Source organism: Hyaena hyaena, unplaced genomic scaffold (assembly GCF_003009895.1).
Source record: "Hyaena hyaena isolate Hyena2069 unplaced genomic scaffold, ASM300989v1 scaffold_700, whole genome shotgun sequence".
Taxonomy (NCBI): Eukaryota; Metazoa; Chordata; class Mammalia; order Carnivora; family Hyaenidae; genus Hyaena; species Hyaena hyaena.
Genome location: NW_024081331.1, coordinates 541,688 through 568,957, shown reverse-complemented (window position 1 = coordinate 568,957; position 27,270 = coordinate 541,688). Strand labels below are relative to the sequence as shown.

The 27,270-nt window shown below is 41.7% G+C and overlaps 1 protein-coding gene across 6 annotated transcripts; it reads left to right on the top strand.

Moving 5' to 3' along the window:
* On the top strand, nucleotides 1-9,285 carry C1S (complement C1s). 6 transcript variants are annotated; one of them, XM_039217506.1, is made up of 13 exons: nucleotides 1-157; nucleotides 590-641; nucleotides 1,042-1,205; nucleotides 1,454-1,661; nucleotides 1,797-1,974; nucleotides 2,809-2,934; nucleotides 3,379-3,578; nucleotides 3,791-3,944; nucleotides 4,559-4,674; nucleotides 5,088-5,166; nucleotides 5,653-5,781; nucleotides 6,632-6,706; nucleotides 8,038-9,285. In XM_039217506.1, the coding sequence occupies exons 3-13, from the start codon at nucleotides 1,201-1,203 to the stop codon at nucleotides 8,835-8,837; spliced, it is 2,070 nt and encodes a 689-aa protein (XP_039073437.1). In that variant the 5' UTR covers nucleotides 1-157; nucleotides 590-641; nucleotides 1,042-1,200; the 3' UTR covers nucleotides 8,838-9,285. The 6 variants fall into 6 exon arrangements, with proteins under 6 accessions (XP_039073437.1, XP_039073436.1, XP_039073438.1 ...); XM_039217505.1 differs by having other exon boundaries at nucleotides 557-641; XM_039217507.1 differs by having other exon boundaries at nucleotides 502-641; nucleotides 1,097-1,205.
* The last annotated feature ends 17,985 nt before the right edge of the window (nucleotides 9,286-27,270 follow it).

Genomic DNA, 27,270 nt, shown 5'->3' with positions numbered 1-27,270 from the left:
CATACGAACAGAACCAGGACAGGGAGGCCAGAAGAAGTTCCTGCAGAGGGAGCGTCCAGGCCCTGAGCTGCCCTCCCTGGGAGTCGGCAGGGTCGCCCAGTATGCCCGCTGGCACGAGAGAGGGGACTGACCCACTTGCTCCCATCAGCTGCTGAAGGTAAAAACCTTAAAAACCGAGGAGCAGAGCTTTGATGGAAGAAACAAAGGCAGAAAACTTCACATAGGAAGGTTTTGGGCAAAGATGGGGGGGGGGGGGCTGGAAGGAGCAGAATAAAAGAAGGCAGAATATAGGCAACCTACTTTCTCTTAGATTGGTCCCCCCTTCTCCCACCTCCACCCCACTACTTACCACTGTTTTCAGGGTTAGAAACATTTTTGGCAAGACTCTTTTAAGAACTATGGGAAGATATCTCCTCTTTTTAGGAAAGGAAAAAAACCCCAAAACCCAAACCCTGGAAAATTAACATAGGAAATTGAGGGAATACCTTTCCTTTCCTTTAGTGTTTCTCGTCCTTCAGCTGCCCTCCTTCTCATTTCCCACCCGACCCTGTCTCAGACCACTTCTCCCAAGGCCACTGCCTTCCCCTAGGGAAAGAAGCTCATTCCTCCATCACTGGTCATCCGGAGCACCACGGACAGAAGTACGTGCAACAGTAAACATAGTAAAGAGAGCTGGTGTGAAGCGACAAGGGGGGTCTTTGTCAAAAGAGGAGGGAAACGTGTCCTAGATGCATAGTTGTGATGAGGAAAGATGTGTGAAGGCCTGAGGTGGAAATGGGGCTATTGTTTTGTGAGGGCAGGAGAGAGGCTGGTAGAGAGGAGGCAGGGGTCAGGGGTGGGGGGAGAAGAAGGGAAACAGAGGAGGAAGAAAATTGGGAGAAAGTGCTTATTCTTTTGGAGAAAAACTGGGAGAAGATCCCGAGAAGCAATGGTAGAGGGATAAGATCTACTTTTAGTCTAGAAAATGAATGGAAGTAGAAGCAGGGAGGGTGGGAGAGGGCAGGCCTCAAGTGGTGATCAATGTGCGGCTTTGTCATGAAGGTGACACTGAATCCCAGGTGACCCCACCACCAAAGCAGGTGCCTGTGTTTGTTAGACAAATACAGCCAGGCTTACCACCCCTTTGCTCCAAAGTCCAGAGGTGCAGAGAGCCAGGACCAAGAGGCGTGTCGTGCACCAGGGACGAACAAATCGCCAGAGATGCGGTAAGTGATCACGAGTCTACAGAGATGTACGTGGGCTCTAGGCCCTTTATCTTCTCAAGAAAACAGGGAGGCTCAGAGGCCAAGGTTTTGGTTTGACCTAGGCCTTTTTGCTTTATTCCAACCTAAGATTCTCCATGTGCTCTTGCCCGCCTCCTTTCCCCTCCCTTCTACCCATGACAAATGTTATGGTGCTGCACTAGTCTGCTGGTACCTGGGTCATCCACCTCTCCATACGTCTTTTTTTTCAGGTACATTGTTCTGTTTTCCCTTTTGGCATCAGTTTATGCTGAGCCTACCATGTATGGGGAGATCCTGTCCCCTAACTATCCTCAGACATACCCCAATGAGATAGAGAAATCTTGGGATATAGAAGTTCCTGAAGGGTATGGGATCCATCTCTACTTCACCCATCTGGACATTGAGCTGTCAGAGAACTGCGCATATGACTCAGTGCAGGTATATTATAATAAGCACACAAAAGATAGGGCTGGGCGGAGGTGGTGGTGGAATGTTCTAGTCTCTCTGTCCCTTTTTCTGACCTCCATGCCAAAAGATTACCCTTTCTTAGCTTCCTTTTCATTCTTCTCTTAGATAGTGTCAGGAGACTTTGAAGAAGGGAAACTCTGTGGGCAGAGAACCAGCAAGAATCCCAACTCCCCGGTCGTGGAAGAGTTCCAAATCCCATACAACAAACTCCAGGTGATCTTTAAGTCAGACTTCTCCAATGAAGAACGTTTTACCGGGTTTGCTGCATACTATGTTGCTGTAGGTAAGGCTCACCCTTCTTTATGTGATTGACCCAGCTAAAAGATTAGAAGCAGAAGAAACTGAGCAATTCGATTCTGTTTGTAACTTAATAAGTGTTGACTTGACTTGGGTCTATCTCTCCATGAATTGCCTTTGTGAAATTCAAACACATGGTATCTTAGTATTGATGGTGATAATGATAAACATAGGTAATAAATAGTAATTTATTGAGAACCACTATAAACTGTGTTTATATTAAAACCCAGGAATTTTACCTATATTAATGTAAGCTTCATGTCAACTCTTCAAGGTGGATATTATGATCTCCACTTAAAGATAAGGAAAGAGAAGTCTAGGAGAGTTAAGTAACTTGCCAAGAATCACATGAGGAACGCATGCTGTTCAAACCCATCCAATGTCAAACAAACCTTCAAATTCTGGGTGCTTCTATACCTAACTCCAGGTTAAAGTGAAGTTAGAACATCTCATAAAGCCAAACTATTGTTTAGATTTGATGCAAGTGCCCAAATCCTATAAAGGGATAAGTGTGCTAATTGCTTTTCCCTGCAGAAGACATTTCATCATGTTTAACGTATAGAATGTTGTTTCTGGAGCTGAAATGCTCTGTTTGTGAGAAAGGCCGAGAGTCTCTGACATTGAGAGCTCACTTACAGCTGTGCAATGGCAGGGCAAACCCTCAAATCATACTTCAGGAGAGTAATACAGAATAATACCATCCTGAAATGTGATTCATTCATTTACTTATGAATGAACCCAACTTGTAGGGTTGGGTTTAGACTCATTCTTCCTTTTAGGTCTTTGTCCTTGACCTCAATCTTTCTCTACTTTTTTCTAGATATAAATGAGTGCACAGACTTTGCTGATGCCCCTTGTAGCCACTTCTGCAACAACTTCATGGGTGGTTACTACTGCTCCTGCCCCCCAGAATACTTCCTCCATGATGATATGAAGAATTGCGGAGGTGAGCTTGGCATCAAGAGGGGTGCATGCTCCCTGGGGTTTAGAATGGCTTGAGGCTTCAATTAGATCTTTGTTGACCTTTCCAATTTTGACTAGCCTCAGCCTTGCTTTGGCACCTACCTTTAGTTACCCATAAGCTGTGGAGGAGCCCCAAGAGTGGAGGAAGACAAGCCTACAGGGTCAAGTTAATGAATTGTAGAGAAGAAATAGATGCCTGTGAAGAGTCTAGCTGAGGGTGTTCATAACCGTGAAAGGCCCTATCATAAGCAAAGTGATGGGAACTCAATAGGCCTTGGGTATCTCTACTGATTTGCATGGGGTATGTACTTGTGGTCTGTGGGTTCCAGTGAAGGATGGTTAGTTCATGAGAAGAGCCATAGAATGGAGCAGGAACTCCCTTGCTTGACCCTATATTTGATTCTCCTTTTCTCTCTTTCTCCCATAGTCAATTGCAGTGGGGATGTTTTCACGACACTGACTGGGGAGATCACAAGTCCCAATTTTCCCAATCCGTACCCAGAGAACTCAAAGTGTGAATATAAGATCTTGTTGGAGGAGGGATACCAAGTAGTGGTGACTGTGCGGAGAGAAGATTTTGATGTGGAACCAGCTGATTCAGGGGGCCATTGCCCTGACAGTTTAGTTGTGAGTGATGAATGATTTGTTTTCCTCCCAACTCACGCAGAGAGATTTCTCTTCAAAGACAAATGATCTTTCCTTTTGTCCCTTCTTTTCTTCTCCTCCTTCTTATTTTATGGTACTTTTGTTACCTTCTTTACTTTTGTCCTCTCCATTTTACCTACCTGTATATTTTAGTTCTTTCTCTCTTCTGATTTAACTATCTTGTTTCATTTCAGTTTGCTGCAGGAGACAAACAATTTGGTCCTTACTGTGGTAATGGATTCCCTGGGCCACTAAAGATTGAAACTGGGAGTAATGTTCTTAATATCATCTTCCAAACTGACCAAACAGAGCAAAAAAAGGGCTGGAAACTTCGTTACCATGGAGATCGTGAGTAACCTAGAAGTTGGTCTTTGGTGCTACCAAAGTCCCCTGACAATATAAAATCCAAACAGGTAGATTGGATAGGTATCCTGAAATACTTCACTTCTTTAGCAAGATCTAAGCCTGTCAGTGGTAGCTAGAAATGCCTGAACCCTTAGGAATCCTTCAACTGGGCTTGCGGGTACAGATGACTTGGGGTGGTTAGTATGTACAACTTGGGGTGGTTTGTTAGTATGTAGGAAGGATGAAACTGGCTTAATGACTTCCTGGAGTATGTAAGGCCATATTATTTTATTATTTTATTATTTATTTTTTAAATATAATTTATTGTCAAATTGGTTTCCATACAACACCCAGTGCTCATCCCAACAAGTGCCCTCCTCAATGCCCATCACCCACTTTCCCCTCTCCTCATCCCCCATCAACCCTCAGTTTGTTCTCAGTATTTAAGAGTCTCTTATGCTTTGCCTGTAAGGCCATATTATTTTAGACATCTCCATTGGAATGCTAAGCACCAGGACTAAGGATGACTGAATGATTTTAGAGTGTGAAGATGATGTAAATAGAATAGAGATTCTCCAACTATTTGGTAATTTTTTTCCCCTCTTGTTCTTTTCAAGCAATCCCTTGTCCCAAAGAAGCCACTGATAATTCTGTTTGGGAGCCCGCGAAAGCAAAATATGTGTTCAAAGATGTGGTGAGGATAACCTGTCTGGAAGGGTTTGAAGTTGTACAGGTAAAGTACTGTTAGGGGCTTTTCCCTAATCCCTATGTCAGGGTGAGCATGCTGGAATTGTCTAATGGCTTACTGAATGTCCTTGTTTGAGCAAGGTATAGCACTTTTTCCATAAGCTGAATACCACACAGGATCTTTAGTCCTTCCTTGTGAGTCAAGGAGCTCCTTGGCCAGACTGACATTCTCCTTTTGCTTTCAGTCTTTTTGGGGAAGGGATTCTGATATGCTGGGACAAAGTTGTCTTTTAGCCTCCACTCCTGGGTGCTTTGGGTCATTCTGCTAAGATAAGATGTCACCAAGCTTCTTATGGTCAGGACTCCTCTTTGATCTAAGGCCAGAGATCGATTCTGTTTTTGATTTTGATTTCTCATATCTCTCCTTATAAATTAATGGTGATGTGTATTATTCTCCAGGGAAATGTTGGCTCAAGATCTTTCTATTCTACTTGTCAAAGTGATGGAAAGTGGAGCAATTCAAAACTGAATTGTCAACGTATGTATCTCTTTAAAATGGGACTCTGTTTTTTCCTTTCAAGGGGAATTGAAAGATGGGTTCATCAAGATTGAAATTCATGTTTTCCTCTTAGGCTTGTGAGAGAGTGGGTCGGATTTTTTTGAAGAGAGGCTGGACAATTGATTGCCAGCCCAGATCTGGCCCTAGGTTGGCCAGACTAACAAGCTTCTTTCAAAGAAAGAAGCTGTGGGACTGGTAGAGTTAGTGGCACCATAGAGGTCCATTCCAGGCTTCTGTAGGGGCCTCCACCAACCACTGAGAAGCTACAACTCTTTGCTGGCTTTCAAGGGGCTGTCTGATTTGGCAGGACTCAGTGATCTGAGGAGATTCAACCCGGGTGTGCCTATGAATGTGAGGGTAGGGAAGGAGTTAGGAACATGGCCTGGAGGATGGAACTGGCTCCAATGACTGTTTCTAGAAGGAAGTGGCTTTCCTGACCATCACTCTCCTGCCTTCCTCTTGTAGCTGTGGACTGTGGAACTCCTGAACCCATTCAGCATGGTACAGTTAAAGATCCAGAAGACACTTTATTTGGTTCTGTCATTCACTATACTTGTGAGGCGCCATATTACTACATGGAAATTGAAGAAAGTGGTAGGTTTCTTTGACTAGGGAAAAGAGGAGAAAGAGTGAGAGTTGGAGAGCGAATAGCTCACTCTTTCTGGGTTGGGGAGAATTTGGAGAGAAATGAAAGAGATTGGACGGACTTCGTTTATTCTCTTGGCTTAGTCTAGAGATGCAGTTTTCCTATGGGGATATAGATCATCTGTGGGGAATTAAAGAGGTCATCTAGCTCAGTTTCACAACTATGGTAGGAATTCCCCTTATGATATCCGTTTTCATGTAGTTATCTAGCTTTTGACCAATTTTTGAATGTAGAACCTACAGGAGTAATGCTTCCAGTATCAAGTCACCATACCGAATGACTGCTTAAAAAATGTATATATATTTAATGTTTATGTATTAATTTATTTTGAGGGAGGGAGAGTGCAAGTAGGGGAGGGGCAGAGAGAGAGGGAGAGAGAGAATTTCAACTGTGAGAATTTTAACTGCGAGATAATGACCTGAGCTGAAATCAAGAGTTGGATGCTCAGCTGACTGAGCCACCCAGATGCCCCCAAATTCCTGGCTTTCTTGATGGAGAGGAGTTGGCAGTACTAAATGAAAGATGGGAAAAGATATAATATGTACTACTTCGTTGCTTTTAATTTGATTTATTTTCCCACCGTAACCCTCCTTCTGCTTTGGAGACTCTTCCTTTCCCTCCTTTGGCAGAATAGAGGACAGAAGGATTGTTTAGAGGGTGTTCTCAAGATTCTTTTCTAGTTGATTTGATTCGATCCCCTCCTCAATGTCAGAGTTGCTGAGGCTCTGAATGAAAGGGGGGAATGAAAAGGAGAAGATGTGATGGTGAGCGTGTTCTGTGTCCCTTGTGCTATTCCAGAGGAGTATCGCTGTGCTGGCAATGGGAGCTGGGTGAATGAATTGCTGGGCACGGAGCTGCCAAAATGTGTTCCAGGTAATCATGGCTCAGGGTTGGGGAGAGACCATAGACATAGGTGCAGGTGAGGGGGCCCAGTCTCTGAAAGTAGCTGTAGTCTTTTTGGGAAAGGACTTAACACTCTGGGTCTAGCCCAATGAAGTGGAGATAACACTGGGTTGTGGGCTCTCCAGCGCCTTGGGGAATTCCTCTGCTGCGCTGACTCAGGCCAACTGACAGGAAATAGGAAATCAGCCAGTGACAGTTTGCGTCAGAGAGAGGTCCAGTTAGGTTTGGTAAAGTAGATCTAGTAAGGGGATGTAGAGTTGCTGAAAACAGGGCCTGAAAATTGAGAGTGAGGAATCCACATGCAGAAACAAGACCAGCTGAATAGCTCCGTTATTATGTAAAAGTCTGTATGGCAACAAGATATAAAAGGAATAAAAGAAATGAGGCGTTACAGACAGATCAGAGTTGAATAGAAGACTTTCAGGCAAAGCCAGAATAATAATGATGATCTTGGTAGTAACTACAGTGTCATTGAGGGCTAGGTACTGAGCTAATTAATTGCATTTATTATCTCCTTTCAGTCCTTGCAACAACCCGTTGAGGTGTTATTAGTCCCATTTCAGAGATGAGTGAACTGAGTACAAGGTCACAGAGTTAGTAAGAGGCAGCAGGAGACTTTGAACCCAGATCTGTCTGAGTCCAAAGTCTGTTACGCTCAATTCAGAGTTCACTCAGGCTGACTACTGAGGGATTTAGGTAAGCTGACTTCATCTGGAATAAAATTCAGTTGTAGTTGCTTTCGGTAATGGCAAAGCGTTCAAACCTGGAATCAATGGGGAATGAAATGAAGGATGAAAGAAGAGACCCCTCCCTTTGCCCTACCTCCATGGATTACTAGGAGGCCTCAGCTGCAGTTAGGACTTCAGTACAGAAGGCGATAAGCATTTGACCCGTCAGAAGAAGGTAGAATGCTCCTCCACTATCTGTATGAGGAAAGAATCTCCCAGCACTGGCTCCGGTTGGGCTGCTGTCCCTGTACGCTGAACCTAGAATGAAGAGAACCTTTAGAGGGGCTGTTCCTAGTGTGAGGCACTAGTTCATTTGGACTCTTCAATTCTCACGCGGCTACAGTTTAACCAGAGTCTTACCCACAAGACTGCCTGTGGCTTTGGAAAAGTGAGATGCTTGGTGATTACATTCAGGGTGAGTCAGATACTCAGATGGTTGACCAAATGGAGGGTTGGCTCTATTGTGCTAGAGAATTCTGAAGCCCAGGAGGTTTTCTGAGTGGTTGGAGGATCTGCAGGAGGCCAATAATTTATTTCTTGATCCCTCTCTACCTTGTTCTTCTTCCTTCCTAGTCTGTGGTGTTCCCAGTAAGCCCTTTGTAGGAAGACAGAGGATATTTGGAGGATCCATTGCAGAAATTGAAAATTTCCCCTGGCAAGTCTTCTTTTCAAGCCCATGGGCTGGTGGGGTCCTCATCGATGAGTACTGGGTGCTGACAGCTGCCCACGTCGTGGAGGGAAACCGTGACCCAGTAATGTATGTTGGGTCCACCTCAGTAGTCACCTCAGAACTGACAAAAGCCCAAATGCTTACTGCCGAGCGTGTGATTATTCATCCGGGTTGGGTATTCATGGATGCCCCAGAAAAACGGAAGAATTTTGACAATGACATTGCACTTGTGCAGCTGAAAGAGCCAGTGAAAATGGGACCCGCTGTCTCCCCTATCTGCCTGCCAGGTACCTCCTCAGAATACGATCCCTCAGTGGGAGACCTGGGACTGATCTCAGGCTGGGGCCGAACAAAGAAAAGAGATCATGTGCTCCAGCTCAGAGGGGCAAAGTTACCCATTGCTCCCTTAGAAAGGTGCCGGGAGGTGAAAGGGGAAAATGTTAAAGTGGATATAAATACCTTTGTTTTCACTAATAACATGATCTGTGCTGGAGGAGAGAAGGGTGTAGATAGCTGTGAAGGGGATAGTGGCGGAGCCTTTGCTATACAGATACCCAAAGTAGAGACCCCCAAATTCTATGTAGCTGGTCTAGTGTCCTGGGGCCCCCAGTGTGGAACCTATGGAATCTACACACGAGTAAAGAACTATATTGACTGGATAAAGAAGACAATACAGGAAAACAGTACCCCCAGTAGGGACTGATCCATCCATACACCACCAGCCTCTTCAAGGACTATGACCAATCTGTTTGCTTTCTGTTCCTCTCAATATTCCCATGATTTCACTATGATTGAAAAATGACTTGGGAGTATGATTTAAATAGAACTTGATTGTTGGGATGTCTAGCTGAGAGTAGTGTTTGATCATTACATAGTGCTGGTCATTCAGTGTGGTCTTAATCTATGGGGTCCTCTCCCTTGAATACCAACTATGGCTAACAACATGAGAAGGATGCTCCTATCTTGCCCTATTCCCTAGTGAGTCCCCTCTCCTCCTTCCTGATGATTGCCCGACATTACAGTTCTGACTAGAAGATTTAGTGTTGGGCATACCCTTGATTTTTTGCTTCCCCTTTACTGTTTGAACTTGTGTTTGCTTTATCATACTCAGTGTCTACTCTCTACTCATAATAAATCATGTTTATAACTCAGTTCTGGCTGACTTGTCTTATTCCACATCAGGACCTCAGCCCCAGAGAAAGGTGAGGAATGGGCTGTTGTGTCATGGAAATTCAGTCATCTAGCAACTAATATTTAATTGTCATGAAAAGGGAATTCTGATTTTCTCTTCTCTTCCAATTGAGATTTAATGAATATTGTGGGTTGGCGTGAAGTCGTCAATACAAGGTACCATAAGCTGCTTTTTAAATTTATGAAATAAACCCAAACTTCATTCAGAAGTCCACACACAACACTTAGAATTGGTTGTTTAAGATCTTTAGGTATAAAAATTTGAGGTATAAATTATTACAGTGTCTCAAAAAATTAATTTTCCTTTAATACTCATTTGTATGATACAATGTTTTTGGCATAGTACAATATTATTACTTAATAAAAAGTAAAAAGAAATTGAACACTCTTATCTGTTTTCCTCGTGGTTTTGATCAATTCATCAGTCAGGCAACAATGCCTTCTTTGGACTGAACTCTGCCATGACATTATAGCTGAAAATTCTGGTGAGGACGGACCCAAAGACCGTCCCTTCTATTCTTTTGCAAGAGAGTAAACAACAACAACAACAACAACAACAAAAAACCACCAAACAACATTCCTCCTCCCCAGAAAATGGATTAGTAATGAAAAATGACCACATAGTTGTGCTAGCGGAATTTTGGGACTCTCTAAAGTTGCTTTTTGCGTGATTCCTAGAATCAGCAATTTTACTTTATACTTCCTGCATGCCTGGGTTGTTTTAAACTAAAAATATGAGAGAGCTATTTTTCAACTTTACTGAGATATAATTGACAAAATTGTAAAATATTTAAGGTGGGCAATGTGATGATTTCATATGCATGTATATTGTGAAAGGTTCCCCCATCACATTAATTAATTCATCACCTCACATATTTACCCTTATAAATATTTTTTTGGGGTGAGAACACTTTAAGTTCTACTCTCTTAGCAAATTTCAATTATACAGTATAGCATTACCAACTACAGCCACCATGTTATACATTAGAGCTTCAGACGTTACCCATCTTCTAACTGAAAGTTTTTATCACTTTTCCAAACTCTCCTTATTTCCCCTATACTTACCCCAACCACCCCCTGCCAGTAACCACTTTTCTATTCTCTGTTTCTATGAGTTTGGCTTAATTTTTAAAAAAAAATTTTTTTTAATGGTTTATTTATTTCTAGGAGAGAGAGAGAGAGAGACAGCATGAGCAGGGGAGGGTCAGAGAGAGAGGGAGCCACAGACTGAAACAGGCTCCAGGCTCTGAGCTGGCAGTCAGCACAGAGCCCCACGCGGGGCTCGAACCCACGAACCGCGAGATCGTGACCTAAGCGAAAGTTGGACGCTTAACCAACTAAGCCACCCAGGCGCCCCGGCTTAATTTTTTTTTTAAGTTTCCACATATAAGCAATGCCATACAATATTTGCCTTTCTCTGTCTGGCTAATTTCACTTAGCATAATACCGTCCAGAGTTGTCTATGACATCATTTCCTTTTTTTTTTTTTAAAAGTTGAATAATATCCCATTGTATGTAATATACACCATATTTTCTTGATCCATTCATCTCTTGGCACTTAGGCTGTTCCATACCTTGGTTATTGTGATTAATGCTGCAAAGAACATTGGAGTAGAGACATCTCTTTGAGATAATAGTTTAGTTTCTCTTGAATATATATATCCAGAGGTGGGACTGCTGTATCATATATATTTTTACTTTTTATTTACAAAATATTATATTTATTTTTAAGTAATTTCTACACCCACGTGGAGCTCGAACTTACCACCCCGAGATCAAGAGATGCACGCTCTACTGCCCGAGCCAGGTCAGGCACCTCCATATTTCTATTTTTAATTACCTGAAACACCTCCATGCTGTTTTGCATAGTGGCTGTAGCAGTTTACTTTCCCAGGAACAGTGTACATGTGTTCCCTTTTCGCCACATCCTTGCCAACATTTGTTATCTTTTTTTGTTTTTAGTAGCCATCCTAATAGATGTGCGGTGACATTTCATTGTGGTTTTGATTTGCATCTCCCTGATGATTAGTGATACTGAGAACATTTTAATGTACCTGTTTGTCATTGGTATGTCTTCTGAAAAGTGTCTATTCGGGTCCTTTTCCCGTTTTAAAATGGAGTTATTTCCCTTTTTGCCATTGAGCTGTAGTTGTTCCTTGTGTCTTTTGGGTATTAAACCCTTATTGGATTTGTGGTTTGCAAATATTTTCTTCCATTCAGTCGTTTTCCTTTTCATTTTGTTGATGGTTTCTCTTCCTGAGCAGAAGATTTTTAGTTTGGTGTAGTCCTACTTGCTTATCCTTTGCTTTGGCATCAAATCAAAAAAGTCATTGCCAAGACCATTGTCAAAGAGCTAACTCCCTATGTTTTCTTCTAGGTGGTTTATAGTTTTAGGTCTTATGTTTAAGTTCTTAGGATTAAAGACTTTTCCAGTTGATTTTTGTGTATGGTGTAAGATAATGGTCTCGTTTTATTGTTTTGCATATAGCAATCCAGTTTTCCCAGCACCATCTATTGAAAAGACTGCCCTTTTCCCATTTATGTTTTCGGCTCCCTTTTAAAAGATTAACTGGCTATCTATGTGGGTTTATTTTTGGGTTCTCTACTTTTTGCCATTGATCTGTGTGTCTGTGTTTATGCCAATACCATACTGTTTTAATTATTATAGCTTTGTAATATAGTTTGAAATCAGGAAGTGTGGTGCCTCTAAGTTTGCTCTTCTTTCTTAAGATTGCTTTGGATATACAGGACCTTTTGTGGTTTCATCCCAATTTTAGGATTGGTTTCTGTGAAAAGTGCCATTGGAATTTTGATAGGGATTACATTGACTCTATGGACAGCTTTAGGTAGAAGGAGGGACATTTTAACAATATTAATTCTTCCAGTCCATTTATTTGTATCTTCTTCATTTTCTTTCATCAATGTTTTATGAAACATTGAGTGTATAGATCTATCACCTTATTGGTGAAATTTATTCCTAAGTGTTTTATTCTTTTTGATGCTATTGTAAATGAGATTGTTTTCTTAAGTTATGATAATTTGTTGTTACTGTATAGAAACACAACTGATTTTTGTGCATTTATTTTATATCCTGCAACTTTACTGAATTTATCTATTACTTCTAACTGTTTTATTTTGGTGGGATTTTTGAGGATTTTTCTACATGTTTTCATGTCATCTATCTGCAAATAGATACAATTTTACTTCTTTTCCAATATGAATACATTTTATACATTTTTCATGACTAATCACTCTGGTTAGGACTTCTAGTACTATGTTGAATAAAAGTGGTGAGAGTGGGCATCTTTGTCTTGTTTCTGATTTTAGAGGGAAAGCATTCAGGGGCTCCTGGGTGGTGTGGTTGGTTAAGTGTCCAACTTTGGCTCAGGTTATGATCTCATGGTTCGTGTGTTTGAGCCCTGCATTGGGCTCTCTGCCATCAGCAGGGAGCCTGCTTCAGATCCTCTGTCTCCCTTTCTCTCTGCCCCTCTCCCATGGGCATGTACGCCCTCTCTCTCTCTCTCTCAAAAAAAAAAAATCTTCTGTACAATCAACAAAACTAAAAGACAATTGATGGAATGGGAGAAGATATTTGCAAACAACATGTCGGAAAGGTTTAGTATCCAAAATCTATAAAGAACTTATCAAACTCAACACCCCAAAAACAAATGATCTAGTGAAGAAATAGACATAAGACATGAATAGATACTTTTCCAAAGAAAACATCCAGATGGCTAACAGACACATGAAAAGATGCTGAACATCACCCATCATCAGGGAAATACAAATCAAAACAATAATGAGTTACCACCTCACACTTGTTACAATGGTTAACATTAACAACTAAGGAAACAACAGATGTTGGTGAGGATATGAGGAAGGGGAATACTTTTGCACTGCTGGTGGGAATGCAAACTGGTGCAGCCACTCTGGAAAACAGCATGGAGGTTTCTTAAAAAGTTAAAAACTACCCTACAACTCAGCAATTGCACTACTAGGTATTTATCCAATGGATACAGGAGTGCTGTTTTGAAGGGGCACATACACCAGAGTTTTTATAGCAGCACATCAATAGCCAAATTGTGGAAGGAGCCCAAATGTCCATTGACTGATGAATGGATAAAGAATATGTGGTATATATACATGATGGAATATTACTCGGTGATCAAAAAGAATGAAATCTTGCCCTTTGCAACAACATGAATGGAACTAGAGTGTGTTATGTTAAGCAAAATAAGTCAGGCAGAGAAGGATAAATATATTATTTCACTCATTTGTGGAATTTAAGAAACAAAACAAATGAACACAGGGAAAGCGAAAGAAAAATAAGATAAAAAGAGACAGGAAGGAAAACCATAAGAGACTCTTAATTACAGAGAACAAACTGAGGGTTGCTGGAGAGGTAGTCGGGGGGGAGTGATGGCTGAATGGGTGATGGACATTAAGGAGGGCACTTATTGCGGTGAGCACTGGGTGTTATATGTAAGTGATGAATCACTAAATTCTACTCCAGAAATCATCATTACACTATATATTAACTAACTTGGATTTAAATAAAATTTAAAAAATTAAAAAAAATAGAATACCCAGGAAAATAAACATTTAAAAAAATTTAAAAATAGAGGGAAAGTTTCCAGATTTTCACTGTTTAGTATGATGTTAGCTATGGACTTGTTACATGTGGCCTTACTACTTTGAGGTACAATCCCTCTATAGCCAATTTGAGAGTTTTTCTCATGAAATGATGTTGACCTTTGTCAATGCTTTTTCTGCGCCTATTGAGATGCTTCTGTGATTTTTAGCCTTTATTTTGTTAATGTGGTGTGTTACAATGATTTGCAGATGTTGACCCATCCTTGCACCCCTGGAATAAATCCCACTCGATCATGGTGGGATCCTTTTAATGTTGATTATTTTCTTGAGGATTTTCACATCTCTGTTCATCAGGGATTTTGGTCTGAACTTTTCTTATCTTGCAGTGCCTTGTCTGGCTTTGGTATCAGGGTGATGCTGGCTTCATAAAATGAGTTTGAACGTGTTCCCTCAAAAAGGAAAAAGTTGAGAAGTACTGGCGTTAATTTTCTTTAAATATTTGGTAGAATTCATTGGTGAAGACTTCTGGTCCTGGGACTTTTGTTTTTTTGGAAGGTTCTGATTACCAACTCAATCTCTTCACTAGTAATCTGTCTGTTCACATTTTCTATTTGTGATTCAGTCTTGGTAAATTGTACTTTAGTAGGAATTTATGCATTTCTTTTCAGGTTGTCCAATTTGTTGCCATATGTTGTTCACAGTAGTCTCTTATGATCCTTTGTATTTGTATGGTGTCAGCTGTAATGTTTCCTCTTTCATTTATAATTTTATTTAGTTGAGTTCTCTTTCTTTTTCTTGGTAAATCTAACTAAAGGTTTGTCTATTTCGTTTTTGTTTACCCTTTCAAAAAACCAGCTCCTAGTTTCATTTTCTATTTTCTTTTTAGTCTCTATTTATTTCTGCTCTAATCTGTGTTATTTTCTTCCTTCAACTAACTTCAGGCTTAGTTTGTTCTTTTTCTAGTTCCTTGGGGCATAAGTAAGGTTGTGTATTTGAGACTTTTCTTGTTTCCTAATGTAGGCATTTATCACTATGAACTCCCTCTTCGAGCTGTTTCTGTTGCATGTCATAAGTTTTGAGATGGTGTATATCCATTGTGTTTTGTTTTTTTAGTTTCCTTATTTATTTTGAGAAAGAGAGAGCATGAGAGAGGGGCAGAGAGAGAGAGAGTGGGAGATACAGAATCCCTTGTAAGCTTTGTGTTGTCAGCACAGAGCCCAACATTGGGGCTTGATTTCCTGAACCATGAGATCGTGACCTGAGTCCGAAGTTAAGAGTCAGAGGCTTAACTGACTGAGCTACTAAGGCACCAGTGTATTTCATTTGCTTTAAGATTTTTTAAAAATAATTTTTTAATGTTTATTTTATTCTTGAGACAGAGAGAGACAGAACATAAGTGGGGGAGGGGCAAAGAGAAAGACACACAGAATCCGAAGCAGCTCCAGGGTCCGAGCTGTCAGCACAGAGCCCGATGCGGGGCTTGAACCCACAAACTGAGATTGTGACCTGTGCTGAAGTCGGACGCTCAACTGACTGAGCCCCCCAGGTGCCCCTCAAGAAGTTTTTTGATTTCTCTTTTGATTTATTCTTGATTCATTGGTTATTCAAGAACCAGTGAATTTTCCAGTTTTCTTCTTGTCATTGATTTGCAGTTTCATCCCACTGTAATCAGGAAAGATGCTTGATATGATTTTACTCTTCCTAAATTTATTAAGACTTGGTTTGTGACTAACATGTGATCTGTCCTGGAGACTGTTCCATGTATGCCTGGGATGAATGTGTATTCTGCTGCCATTCTTTTTTTTTTTTTTAATTTTTTTAACATTTATTTCTGAGAGAGAGAGAGAGACAGAGTGAGCAGGGGAGGGTCAGAGAGAGAGAGAGAGACACAGAATCTGAAACAGGCTCCAGGCTCTGAGCTAGCTGTCAGCACAGAGCCTGACGCGGGGCTCGAACCCACCAACCGTGAGATCATGACCTGAGCCGAAGTTGAACGCCCAACCGACTGAGCCACCCAGGCACCCCTATTCTGCTTCCATTCTATGAGTTGTTCTGTAAATGCCTTTCGGATCCATTTGGTCTAATATTTCCTTTTTGATTTTCTGAAGGGATGATCTCTTGTTGAATGTGGGTAGAGAAACTTTACCTAGGTCGGATCCATGAACTCTGCCATTATTTTTAAATGATGTTAAAAAATCATTTTTGTTTGAAATATAGATTCATAGGAAGTTGCAAAGATAACACAGTGAGGTCCTTTGTCCCCTCCGTTGATTTCCTCTAATGCCTACATCCTATGTAACTACATCACAATATCAGAACCAGGAGACTTACATTGGTACAACGTGTGTGTATAGTGTTGTGTGAAGTTATACAATTATAAAATGATCCCTTGTGGGGATTCATAATCACCACTGCAATCAACATACAGAACTATTCCATCACCACAAAGAATTCCTTTATGCTGCCCCTTTATAGTCACACTCTTTTTTATTTTCTTTTTCAATGAAAAAAAGACAATTTTGAAAGATCCAGATTTTTTCAGTTGTGCCACGGGGCCAAGGGAATTGAATTTCGGGTGTGCCCACCCCTCAGCCAGAGAAAGAGGGCAACTAGATAAATGATGGGGGACCGCGGAACTGTGGTCAACAGCAACCACAGTGGGGGCAATCCAAATGGGGAGAGCATAAATTTAAAGTGAGAGTCCCCTAATGGGTGCAGTTTCCGTTTTTAAAATCTTTTGTTTTACTACAAGGGACACAGAAAACCAACAACTGCCAGTAAGGCACTGTTTCTAATTTTAACCACTTCATTCTGTCTGACCTCTAAATAAGCTGTTTGCAATCCCTGTCTTCCTTTATGTTTAGCATGGAAGCAAATTCTTTCTTTGTCTTCACTGCTTGGGACTGACTGTAATATTTTTGGTATAATATGCTCAGGTTTTCCATCTATTGGTGGGTAAAATAAAAATGTTTCTTGATCTCCCTTGGATAAAAAATGAGAAGAATCTTTTTATTTAAATTTTTAAATCTTTATTTATTTTAGACACAGAGCTCACGTGGGGGAGGAACAGAGAGAGAGACACACACAGAATCTGAAGCAGGCTCTAGGCTCTGAGCTGTCAGCCCAGAGCCCAACGTGGGGCTTGAACTCACAAACCACAAGATCATGACCCGAGCCAAAGTGGGACACTTAACCATCCAGGTGCCCCCAAACAAGAAGAATCTAAGATTTCCAACAGGAGAAAAAAAAAAAGAATTTTTAGAATAAAAATTGATAGAAGCCAGGGGGTAAAGCAAGAAGTCCTTGAGTAGATATTTGAGAGAAAACACAGGACGAAAGAGAAAGAGAATACTGGGATCCCAAGAGACCAATGTCCCAAAGAACTCCCTAAGGAGAGACACTGGTCTCATGGAACCAAACAGAGGTGGTGAGCATGTGGAAGAGCTGAACCTTACCGCCTGGCCAGAGATACCGCAAGAGAGATTTCAGAAAACAATGATCATTTAGCTCAGGTCTAGGTGAACTCTACATCTTCTTAAAAAAAATTTTTTTTTTGTTTATTTATTTTTGAGACAGAGAGAGACAGAGCGTGAGCAGGGGAGGGGCAGAGAGGGAGGGAGACACAGAATCTGAAGCAGGCTCCAGGCTCTGAGCTGTCAGCACAGAACCCGATGCGGGGTTTGAACCCATGAACTGCGAGATCATGACCTGAGCCAAAGTTGGATGCTTCACCAACTGGGCCAGCCCCTAGGTGAACTCTACTTTTAATTTGGGGTTGTGTGATTGGCGTTCTCTACTTATGACACAGGTTAATGAAAAAAATTTGGTGGGGCACCTGGGAGGCTCAATTGGTTAAGTGTCCGACTTCAGCTGACACTATGATCTCACGGTTCGTGAGTCTGAGCCCTGCGTCTGGCTCTGTGCTGACAGCTCAGAATCTGGAGCCTGCTTTGGATGCTGTGTCTCTCTTTCTCTACCTCTACCCTACTTGTGCTCTGTTTGTTTCTCAAAAATAAATAGACAGTAAACAAATTTTTTTGGGGGGGGTGCCTGGGTGGCTCAGTTGGTTAAGCATCTGACTCTTGGCTTCAGCTCAGGTCATGATCTCATGGTTTGAGAGTTTGAGCCTTACATTGGGTTCCATGCTGACGTGTGAGCCTGCTTGGGATTCTCTCTCTCCCTCTCTTTCTTCCCTACTCACTTTTTCTGTCTCTCTCCCCAAAATAAATAAAATTAAAAAAATTAAAAACAATTTTGAAATTGTGTTAGTTTGTCGTGGGTGGCTCTGAGCGCTTTCCAACCTCCTTTCCTGGTCCTTGGTTGGTTGTTCCCCTTCGGTCATCCTGGGCTGTCCTTACTACCTTCCTTCAGTGCTGATAGATATAAATCAGCTCACCAGGTTGACCTGTATCTAAAGGGTTAAAGGATGTTAATGACATTTCAACCATCAGTCAGAAATGGGAGGCATTACTTGATGTTGGGGGGCTTAAAATTTTCCCAGGACCCTGAGAATCATACCACATCCTTGTTTCTGTACCTTTAATGGTAGTAAGTTTTATTGCATTACATCAGACTCGGTGAAAGTTGTGTTGAGAAGGGAAAGGGGCAAAAAGCATGAGTCTAAGATCACAGTCACAAAGAAAGACCTTGCCCTCTGCTTGTGGAAGGGAAAGCAGCAACGTACTAGAAAGACATCTTCCCAGTACAGCCTACCATATGGCCGACACTGTGTTAGGCCTGTTATGTGTATTTGCTCATTTAACTCTTCAATATTTGCTTGAGATACTATTGTATAAAATTGGTATGAGATACTATTAGACAGAAAAACTGAGGCTCAGAGAGGTTAAGCAACTTGCCAAGTTACCCTGGGTGGAAAGAGGCCAGCTCTCTTGACACAAGAGTGAAGTCCCTGAACTACTGTGCCTCTTGCACCTTATCCAGTTGGTGACTTTTTTTCTCCCCCAGCTTCCATTCCATATAGGGGCTGGCATTGTGTGACCGCCTTCCTTGAGTCTCCTTACCATGTCCAGACCATTCTCTTCTTTCCCTGGCCTCTTAGTTTTGAAGCTCATGTCGTATTATCAGACTGTACACCTGCATCTATACATGACTGTGGTCATCTCCTGGAATCTGGGTCATTCCCCTCAGGTCTCAGTGTCCTTGGTCCCTGACTCGTTGTCATCCTAACACTATTCCTTGTCACAGTCTTTGGCAATTTCAATGTACAGATAGGCGACCCTTCTAAAGCTTTAGCCTTATAGTTTCACAAATCTTCTTCTCTGACACCTTTATCTTCCACTTTATCTCAGCCACACACTCCCATGGTCATACCTACATAGACTTTTTCATTACCAATAACTGCAAATATTCCAACTTCACACATCCCTTCTTTTGCCACCACCTCCTATTTTTCCAGGCCAATTCCTATGGGTCTGTACTTCCTATATCCTATGATACCAGAAACATTAATACATCATTCCTACTTACTATTTACTGTCGATTATGCGCTCTATACTTGGTCTCCTCTTTACCCAGCTTAAGTTCAGTATAATAACTCTTTTGCATACAACTTGGACTCCTGTGCCCTTCTATGGTTTCAATATATTTACTTGGCAAAATGGAACCTGCCTCCTCTATGCCTTGTGTTGGTGCAGCTGATAGTGGCTGCCGGAAGACATACAACCTAACTCATGATGGTCTCACAAAAGTGAGAACAGCCATCTCATTTAAATTCATGACCATGGCATCTCAAGTGGACTCTGGATGCTCCCTGGCAATCAAAATTCTCTAATCCCTTCTCTCTCCTACTCTCCTTGATGACTTTTCATTCTGTCTTTTCTCTCCTCAAACCCCCAAGTCCTCCATCCACACTCTCAGCTGGTGACCTTGTTTTCTACTTCACCAAGACAAACAAAGAATTAGAGAAGAACTACACATTTCTGTCATCACACCTACGGAAATACCAACATCTTATACTCTGCTTGCCTGTCTGTTAGCATACATAACATATTCATGCTTCCAACTGGGCTCTATCTCTCCCCTACCTTCACTGATCACTATCATTTTCCCTCTCTATTATGTAATTCCCATCAACATAGAGATATGCTGTTATTTCTCTAATTTAAAAAAAATGCCCTTCTCTTACTCCAGTTCTTCCAATAGCTTGCTCTGTTTCTTTGTTCCCTTTTGCAGCAAATTTCTTAAAACAATTGATTATACTCTTAGTCTCCAGTTCCTCCTCTTCCACTCTCTTTCCAACTCCAGTCTGACTTTCCACCCCACCCTCCATCATTCCCCCAAACTGTGCTTTGCCGGCTCTCCAGTGACCTTGGCATTGCTCTATCCCAGGATCGATCCGCAGTCTTCATCTTGACCCAGAAGTGACATTTGCTAAGTCAATCAACTGATCACTCCTTTGCCTGGATGCACTTTCTTTCCTTGGGTTCAAACTTCTGCATTCTGCAGTTTTCCTCCTACTTCAGCGGTCACTATCTTGGTCCGCTCAGGCTGCCATGATGAAATATTACAGACTGGGTGCCTTAAACAACAGGCATTTATATCTCATGGTTCTTGAAGCTGGGGAGTCCAAGATCAAGGTGGTGGCAGATTCCCTTTGGGTGAGGTCCCTCCTTCTGGCTTGTAGACGCACTGTGTGCTCACATGGCCTTTTCTTGGTGCCTATGTGTGGAGAGAGATCTTCCTCTTCTTTTCCTACAGTCAGGACCTCATCTAAACCTAATTACCTCCGAAGGGCCCCACCTCCGAATACCATCATATCGGGAGTAGCACTTCACCATATGTATTTTGAGATTCACATTTGTTCTGTAACAGAACTTCTGAGGCTCACAACTTCTCAGCCTCCTTTGCTGACTTTTCCCGTTCTCCCAGAGTTTTTATAATGACAGGTCTCAGGGCATAAGCACTGATTCTTCTCTCTTCTGTATTTTCACTTCCTTGGTGGCTTCATTCAACCCTGTGGCTTTCAATACCCATCTGTATACCTCTCAGTAATGCCAAACTTTACATTTTTAGTTTAGAGCTGTTCCCTCAACTCTAAATTTATACATCAAACAGCGTATTCAGCATGTCTTGTTGGGTGTCTGACAGACATTTATTTAACTTTCTGAATACAGAGGATGAAGTTATAGCAATTGTTTTAATGTCCCGGTCTGCTAATTCTTTTTTTTTTTTTTTTTTTTTTTACAAATTTTTTTTTGTCNTTTTTTTTTTACAAACAGTTTATTGTCAAGTTGATTTCTATATAACACCCAGTGCTCATCCCCACAAGTGCCCTCCTCCATGCCCATCTCCCCCCTCCCCCCCCACACCAATGAGTCCTCAGTTTGTTCTCAGCATTCAAGAGTCTTTCATGGTTTGCCTCTATCCCTTTCCCCCACCATTTCCCCCCTTCTTCTCCCCCATGGTCCTCCGTTAAGTTCCTCCTAATCCTCCTATATGTGCAAACATATGGTTTGTCCTTCTCTGCCTGACCCGGTCTGCTAATTCTTACAGCTGTCAGTTTTTGCTTGGTTTTGATGTATTTTTCTTCTCATTACAGATTATACTTTCCTGCTTCTTTGTATGCCTCCTATTCTTTGATTGGTTGCCAGACTTTGTGAATTTTATCTTGTTGGGTGCTGGATATTTTTGTAATTCTATAAATATTCTGGAGCTTTGTTCTGGGACTTGGTTAAGTTACTTGGAAACAGTTTGATCCTTTTGAGTCTTGTTTTTAACATTTGTTAGGTAGGAGAGGAGCAGTGTTTAGGGCTAATTGTTCCCTACCACTGAGGCAAAACCCTTTCACATACCCTACACATTTAGTCTGGCTGGTAGCATCCTGCACTGTTCCCAGCCCTGCTGATGGCCTGATACTCTTCCATCCAATTGTGTCATAGAGATTTTTTTCTCCATCCTTGAGTAATTTCCTTACTTATGGGTGAATACTGGTAGGGACCTTCCACACATCTCTGGCATTCTGTCTTTATGGCTTTCTCCTTTCCCATCCTCAGTTCTGTGAACTTGAGTGGTCTTGGCCTCTCTTCACTTTTGGCTCAACTCAGGGAGTCAACTAAGCGCTACCTGGATTTCTCCTTCTAGCACCTCAGCTTGGAAACTCTCTCCAGGCGGTGAGCTGGGGCAATGGTAGAGCTCAGTCTTTCAGGGATCGTTGTCTTTTGTTACTTGAAGTTTAATGTGTGGAGAACTATTGTGTCAGATATTTGATGGTTTTTTGCTGTTTGTTTCAGGACGGAGGGTAAATCTAATCCCTGTTACTCCATCTTGACCCTAATCTAATAGGATCTGAATCTCAACAAGTGCAAGACGGATCTCCTCATGTTTTTCATCAGACCTGCTCTTGTAATCTGCAACTATTTGACTTCTTTCTTTTCTTCATCCAGCTTTCCCCAATATTTACTCCATCAGGAAATCTTCTGGCTCCTCCTGCAAATTTGATACATAATATGATGACTCTATTTATTTATTATTTTGTTAATGTTCATCTATTTTTGACAGAGAGAGAGATAGACAGACAGACAGAGCATGAGCGGAGGAGGGAAACAGTATCTGAGGCAGGCTTCAGGCTCTGAGCTGTCAGCACAGAGCCCAACGCTGGGCTTGAACTCAGGAACTGTGAGATCATGACCTGAGCCACGGTCAAATGCTCAACCCACTGAGCTACCCAGGTGCCCGAATAATATGATGACTCGAAATCACCTCTACTGTTAGCACTTGGTCTGAGCTGCCTTCATTTCTTGCCTGGATTACCATAATTGCTTCCTAATTGGTTCCCTTTATGCTCTTTTCCACCTATATAATCTGATCTCAATTCAGTGGCCAGAGTGAGCCTTTGAAAATGTAAGTTCTTATTACTCTGCATTGGCTGCCTCTGCAGTTCTCTAATGGACCAAGCATGCTCTTGTCTCAGAACCTTTGCACTGGCTGTTTCCTCTTCCTGGAATGCCTTTTCCCTAGATCTTTGAATATCTAACTTCCTTCGATCTTTGCCAAATGTTCACCTTCTCAATGAGGTTACCCCCCTCCTTTTTTAAAGTAGGCTCCACGCCCAGCCTGGAGCCCAACTCGAGGCTCGAACTCACAACCCTGAGATTAAGGCCTGAGCTGAGATCAAGAGTTGGACACTTAACCGATTGAGCCACCCAGGCACCCTGAGGTTACCCCTTTAAAAGTTATTTTTTAATTAAAAAATATTTTAACACAGCTCCATCTCTTTACTTTTTGACTAGATAAAGCATCTATGTGGCTCAAAATTGGAAAGATCAAAGTACACAGTGAAAACTTTTCTTTTTACCCTTGTTCTCTCCATGAGATCATCATTGTTTCTTGCATATCTTTCCAGCAATATTTTATAGCTATAAAAGCGATATATACCCACTCCTCTTTTTTGTACAAATAGTAATATTTTATACACACTGTCTTGCTTTTTACTTTTTCCATTTATCTATCTTGGAGATTGAATGGCTACATTGTATTTCATTATTTGGATATTCCATGCTATGCTTGGAAATTTGCAGCCAGACCTCTCAGAATTCAGGATTCTAATACTTTGCTGTTATAAACAGCACTGCAATGACTAACCTTGTATATATGTAATTTATCTCACATGTGAGACTATCTGCAGGAAAAATTCCTAGAAGTAGAATTGCTGGATCAAAGGCATGTGCACTTGTGGTTTTGGTAGCATGTTGCCAAATTGTTCCTTACAGGGTATGGACCAGTTCACATCCCAACAAGCAATGCATGAGAGACTGTTATCCCTACATCTTCACCGACACAGTATATTATCTCTTAAAATTATATAGCTAAAAATATGGTGGGTTGGGACGCCTGGGTGGCTCAGTCAGTTAAGCGTCCGACTCTTGATTTAGGCTCAGCTCGTGATCTCACAGTTTGGGGGATCAAGCCCTATTCTGGGCTCTGTGCTGACAGTGCGGAACCTGCTTGGGATCCTCTCTCCCTCTCTCTCTGCCCCTCCCCCTCCGTCGGGTTTGCCCTTTGTCCCTCTCTCTCAAAATAAATAAAAAAGTAAACATTTAAAAAATGGTGTCTTAAGTATTTTCCTTTTTATGAGTTATCTTAAGCCTCAAAGCTTAATCTTAATTCATATTTTCTGATGTGTATTCATAGAACATTGCTTTCATCTGTTTTTTTTGTTTTTGTGTGTTTTTTTTTTTTAACTCCATACCCCTGAAGGATAAGCTGCACATGACTTTGGAGGAGGGGAGTGGGACCAGGAAGGTCAGAGCAGTCACCGGACTCTGCTAGGATTGCCTCTGATGATGAATAAAAGGACAAAGGACTCAGAATCTCAAATTTGCCAGGAACCTTGGAAATGATATAGCTCGATGTTTTCGTTTTTGTTTCAGGTTTTTGTTCTCACTACCTCCGCCTCCTCCACCCACTCCACGCCCAACTCCATTGGAATCCTGCAGGCACTTGACTTCTGAAAAATACTAAGTGGCTGCAATTAACATGTGCTCCTCACACACACTGCACACCACCGGTGAACGCACTTGTGTAGACTGTGAGAAAAGTCCACAATCCTGACATCTAAAGTGCTCTTTTTTTAAAAAAATATATTTTTTTAAATGTTTATGTATATTTTTGTGTGAGAGAGAGAGAGCGCACGCAACCTGGGTAGGGGTAGAGAGAAAGAGACAGAATCCAAAGCAGACACCAGGATCTGAGGTGTCAGCTGAGCCCAACACAGGGCTCAAACTCATGAACTATGAGATCATGACCTGAGCTGAAGTCAGGTACTTAACCCAATGAGCCACCCAAGGGCCCCTCTAACGTGCTCTTAAAACCTGAAAGTGTTTAAATAGTTTGGCCCCAAGATTATTTAGTGGCAAAACCTGACCTGATGGGCGGCTATTTAAAGTTTTTGCTTAGCTCATATGCTGACAATATTCAAATGCTTTTTCAGAAGAAGTAGCTCCATTTTTTGTTGCAGAGTGCTGCCCTAGACCCTGCTGGGGACGTCACATAACAGACCATCTGTGACATTTCTGAAATCTGTGAAATCTGGAATATTGAAAGGCAGTTGGCCCTGAGGGTGTCAGATAAGGGATCGTGGACTTTCATCTGGACTTAAAACTTCTCATTACTTGGGAAGGTTTTAACTCTGCACTGGTTTTTTCAAATTCAGGCCTGTGTGTGTCAGTTCATGCCAAGCTGTTCAAACAAGCCCAGAAGAGTCAGTTGTGCAATAACATCCCGATAATATTGTATTATAAACACTTACAATGCTTATGTTCAGTTTCAGGGTCTTCTCTGACCTTTAAATGTGTCTTAAGTAATATAAGTTATCTAAAAATAATGTTTGTTTTTTAAATTTGTTTTTAATGTTTCTATTTTATTTTTGAGAGACACAGAGTGTGTGCAGGGGAGGGGCAGAGAGAGAGGCAGACACAGAATGTGAAGCAGGCTCTAGGCTCTGAGCTGTCAGCACAGAGCCAGACGTGGGGCTGGAAGCCACAAGCCTGTGAGATCATGCCCTGAGGAGAAGTTGGAGGCTCAACCGACTGAGCCACCCAGGCGCCCCTAAATATATTGTTAATCTTTCAACTTGGAAAGAAACATTTCATAACACTCCTTTAAAATTCTTTTTAATGCTTATTTAAAACATTTTTTAAATGATTATCTATATTTGAGAGAGAGAGAGACAGAGAGAGACAGAGAGAGAGAGATGGAGACACAGAATCCAAACAGGCTCCAGGCTCTGAGCTGTCAGCACAGCTGACACAGCACAAAAGCTGTGAGATCATGACCTGAGCCGAAGTTGGACATTTAACCAACTGAGCCACCCAGGCACCCCAGTGTTTATTTATTTTTGAGAAAGAGAGAGAGTGAGCGAGCAGTAGAGGGGCAGAAGCAGAGGGAGACACAGAATCTGAAGCAGGCTCAGGCTCTGAACCGTCAGCACAGAGCCCGATGCGGGGCTCGAACTCACGAACTGGGGGGTCATGACCTGAGCTGAAGTGGGACCCTTAGCCACCCAGGGGGCCCTCATGTCACTCCTTCCTTAAGAGATACTTAGAGGGGTGTCTGACTGGCTTGGTCAGTGGAGCATGTGATTCTTGATCTCAGAGTTGTGAATTTGAGCTCTACATCGTGTGCAGAGATTACGTAAAAGTAAAATCTTTAAAAAAACAAGCAGAGGCACCTGGGTGGCTCACTCGGTGAAGCGTCAATCTTCAGCTCAGGTCATGGTCTCACGGTCTCTAGGTTTGAACCTGTGTCAGGCTCTGGGCTGACAGCTCGGAGCCTGGATCCTGCTTCAGATTCTGTGTCTCCCTCCCTCTCTGCTCCTCTCCTGCTTATGCTCTGTCTCTCTCTCCCTCTCTCAAAATAAATAAACATTAAAAAAATTAAAAATAAATAAATTAAAAAATATATTTAGAAATCATAAAGTGGGCTTTTATTAACTTATTTTTTAATTTACTTTTTAAAGCATGTTTATTTTATTATTTGTTAATTTTTATTTTTTTTATTTGAGAGAGAGAATGAAAAAAAGCACCTGAGGAAGGGAGAGGGTCAGAAGGAGAGAGGGAGAGAAGCCTAAGCAATTTCCAAGCTCCACTTCCATACGGAGCCTGATTCAGGGCTTGAGATGGGGCTCAATCCCACAATCCTGGGATCATGGCCTGAGCTGAAATTAAGAATCTGACATTCAACTGATGGCGCCACCCAGGCGCCCTGGAAAGTGAGCTTTTAAAACAAGCAACTACAAGTGTGAGGAAGTCAGGCTTTTCTTCTTAGTATATAATCAAAACAAAATTAGAAATAAATTGTTATCTACAACCTTAGTTGTAAATGTGTGCATAAATATTTTTGATTCTCATTGCCTTCTTAAGTATTTTATTTTTATTAAAAAATTTTTAAATGTTTCTATTTTTGAGAGACAGACAGAGCATGAGCGGGGAAGGGGCAGAGGGCGAGAAGGAGACACAGAATCCAAAGCAGGTGCCAGGCTCTGAGCTGGCAGCACAGTGCCTGACGTGGGGCTCGAACTCACAGATTGCAAGATCATGACCTGAGCTGAAGTCGGTCACTTAACCGATTGAGCCACCCAGGTGCCTCTAAGTAAGTATTTTAAACACGAGCTTATTAAATCTTTCAACTCATTCTGCACACTGGCATTTCTTGTAAAATTTTATTTGGAAAGAGTTTCAATTGCCCAATGGTATTAAAAACGGAAGAGGACACTGATAACTAGAGACTGTGGAATACATCTTCTTCAATCCTTGGAGGGACATAAAGGGGACCGCTGGGTTGTTTCGGGGAAGAACAGGGAGGGGATTATAGAAAAGAGCATTTATTTCACACAG

What these genes read in the sequence shown, in the direction of transcription:
- C1S (XM_039217508.1), top strand. An exon ending in TGATATGAAGAATTGCGGAG is followed by an intron (nt 2,935 to 3,378) that starts GTGAGCTTGGCA and finishes TTTCTCCCATAG; the next exon opens with TCAATTGCAGTGGGGATGTT. An exon ending in TTCAAAACTGAATTGTCAAC is followed by an intron (nt 5,167 to 5,652) that starts GTATGTATCTCT and finishes TTCCTCTTGTAG; the next exon opens with CTGTGGACTGTGGAACTCCT.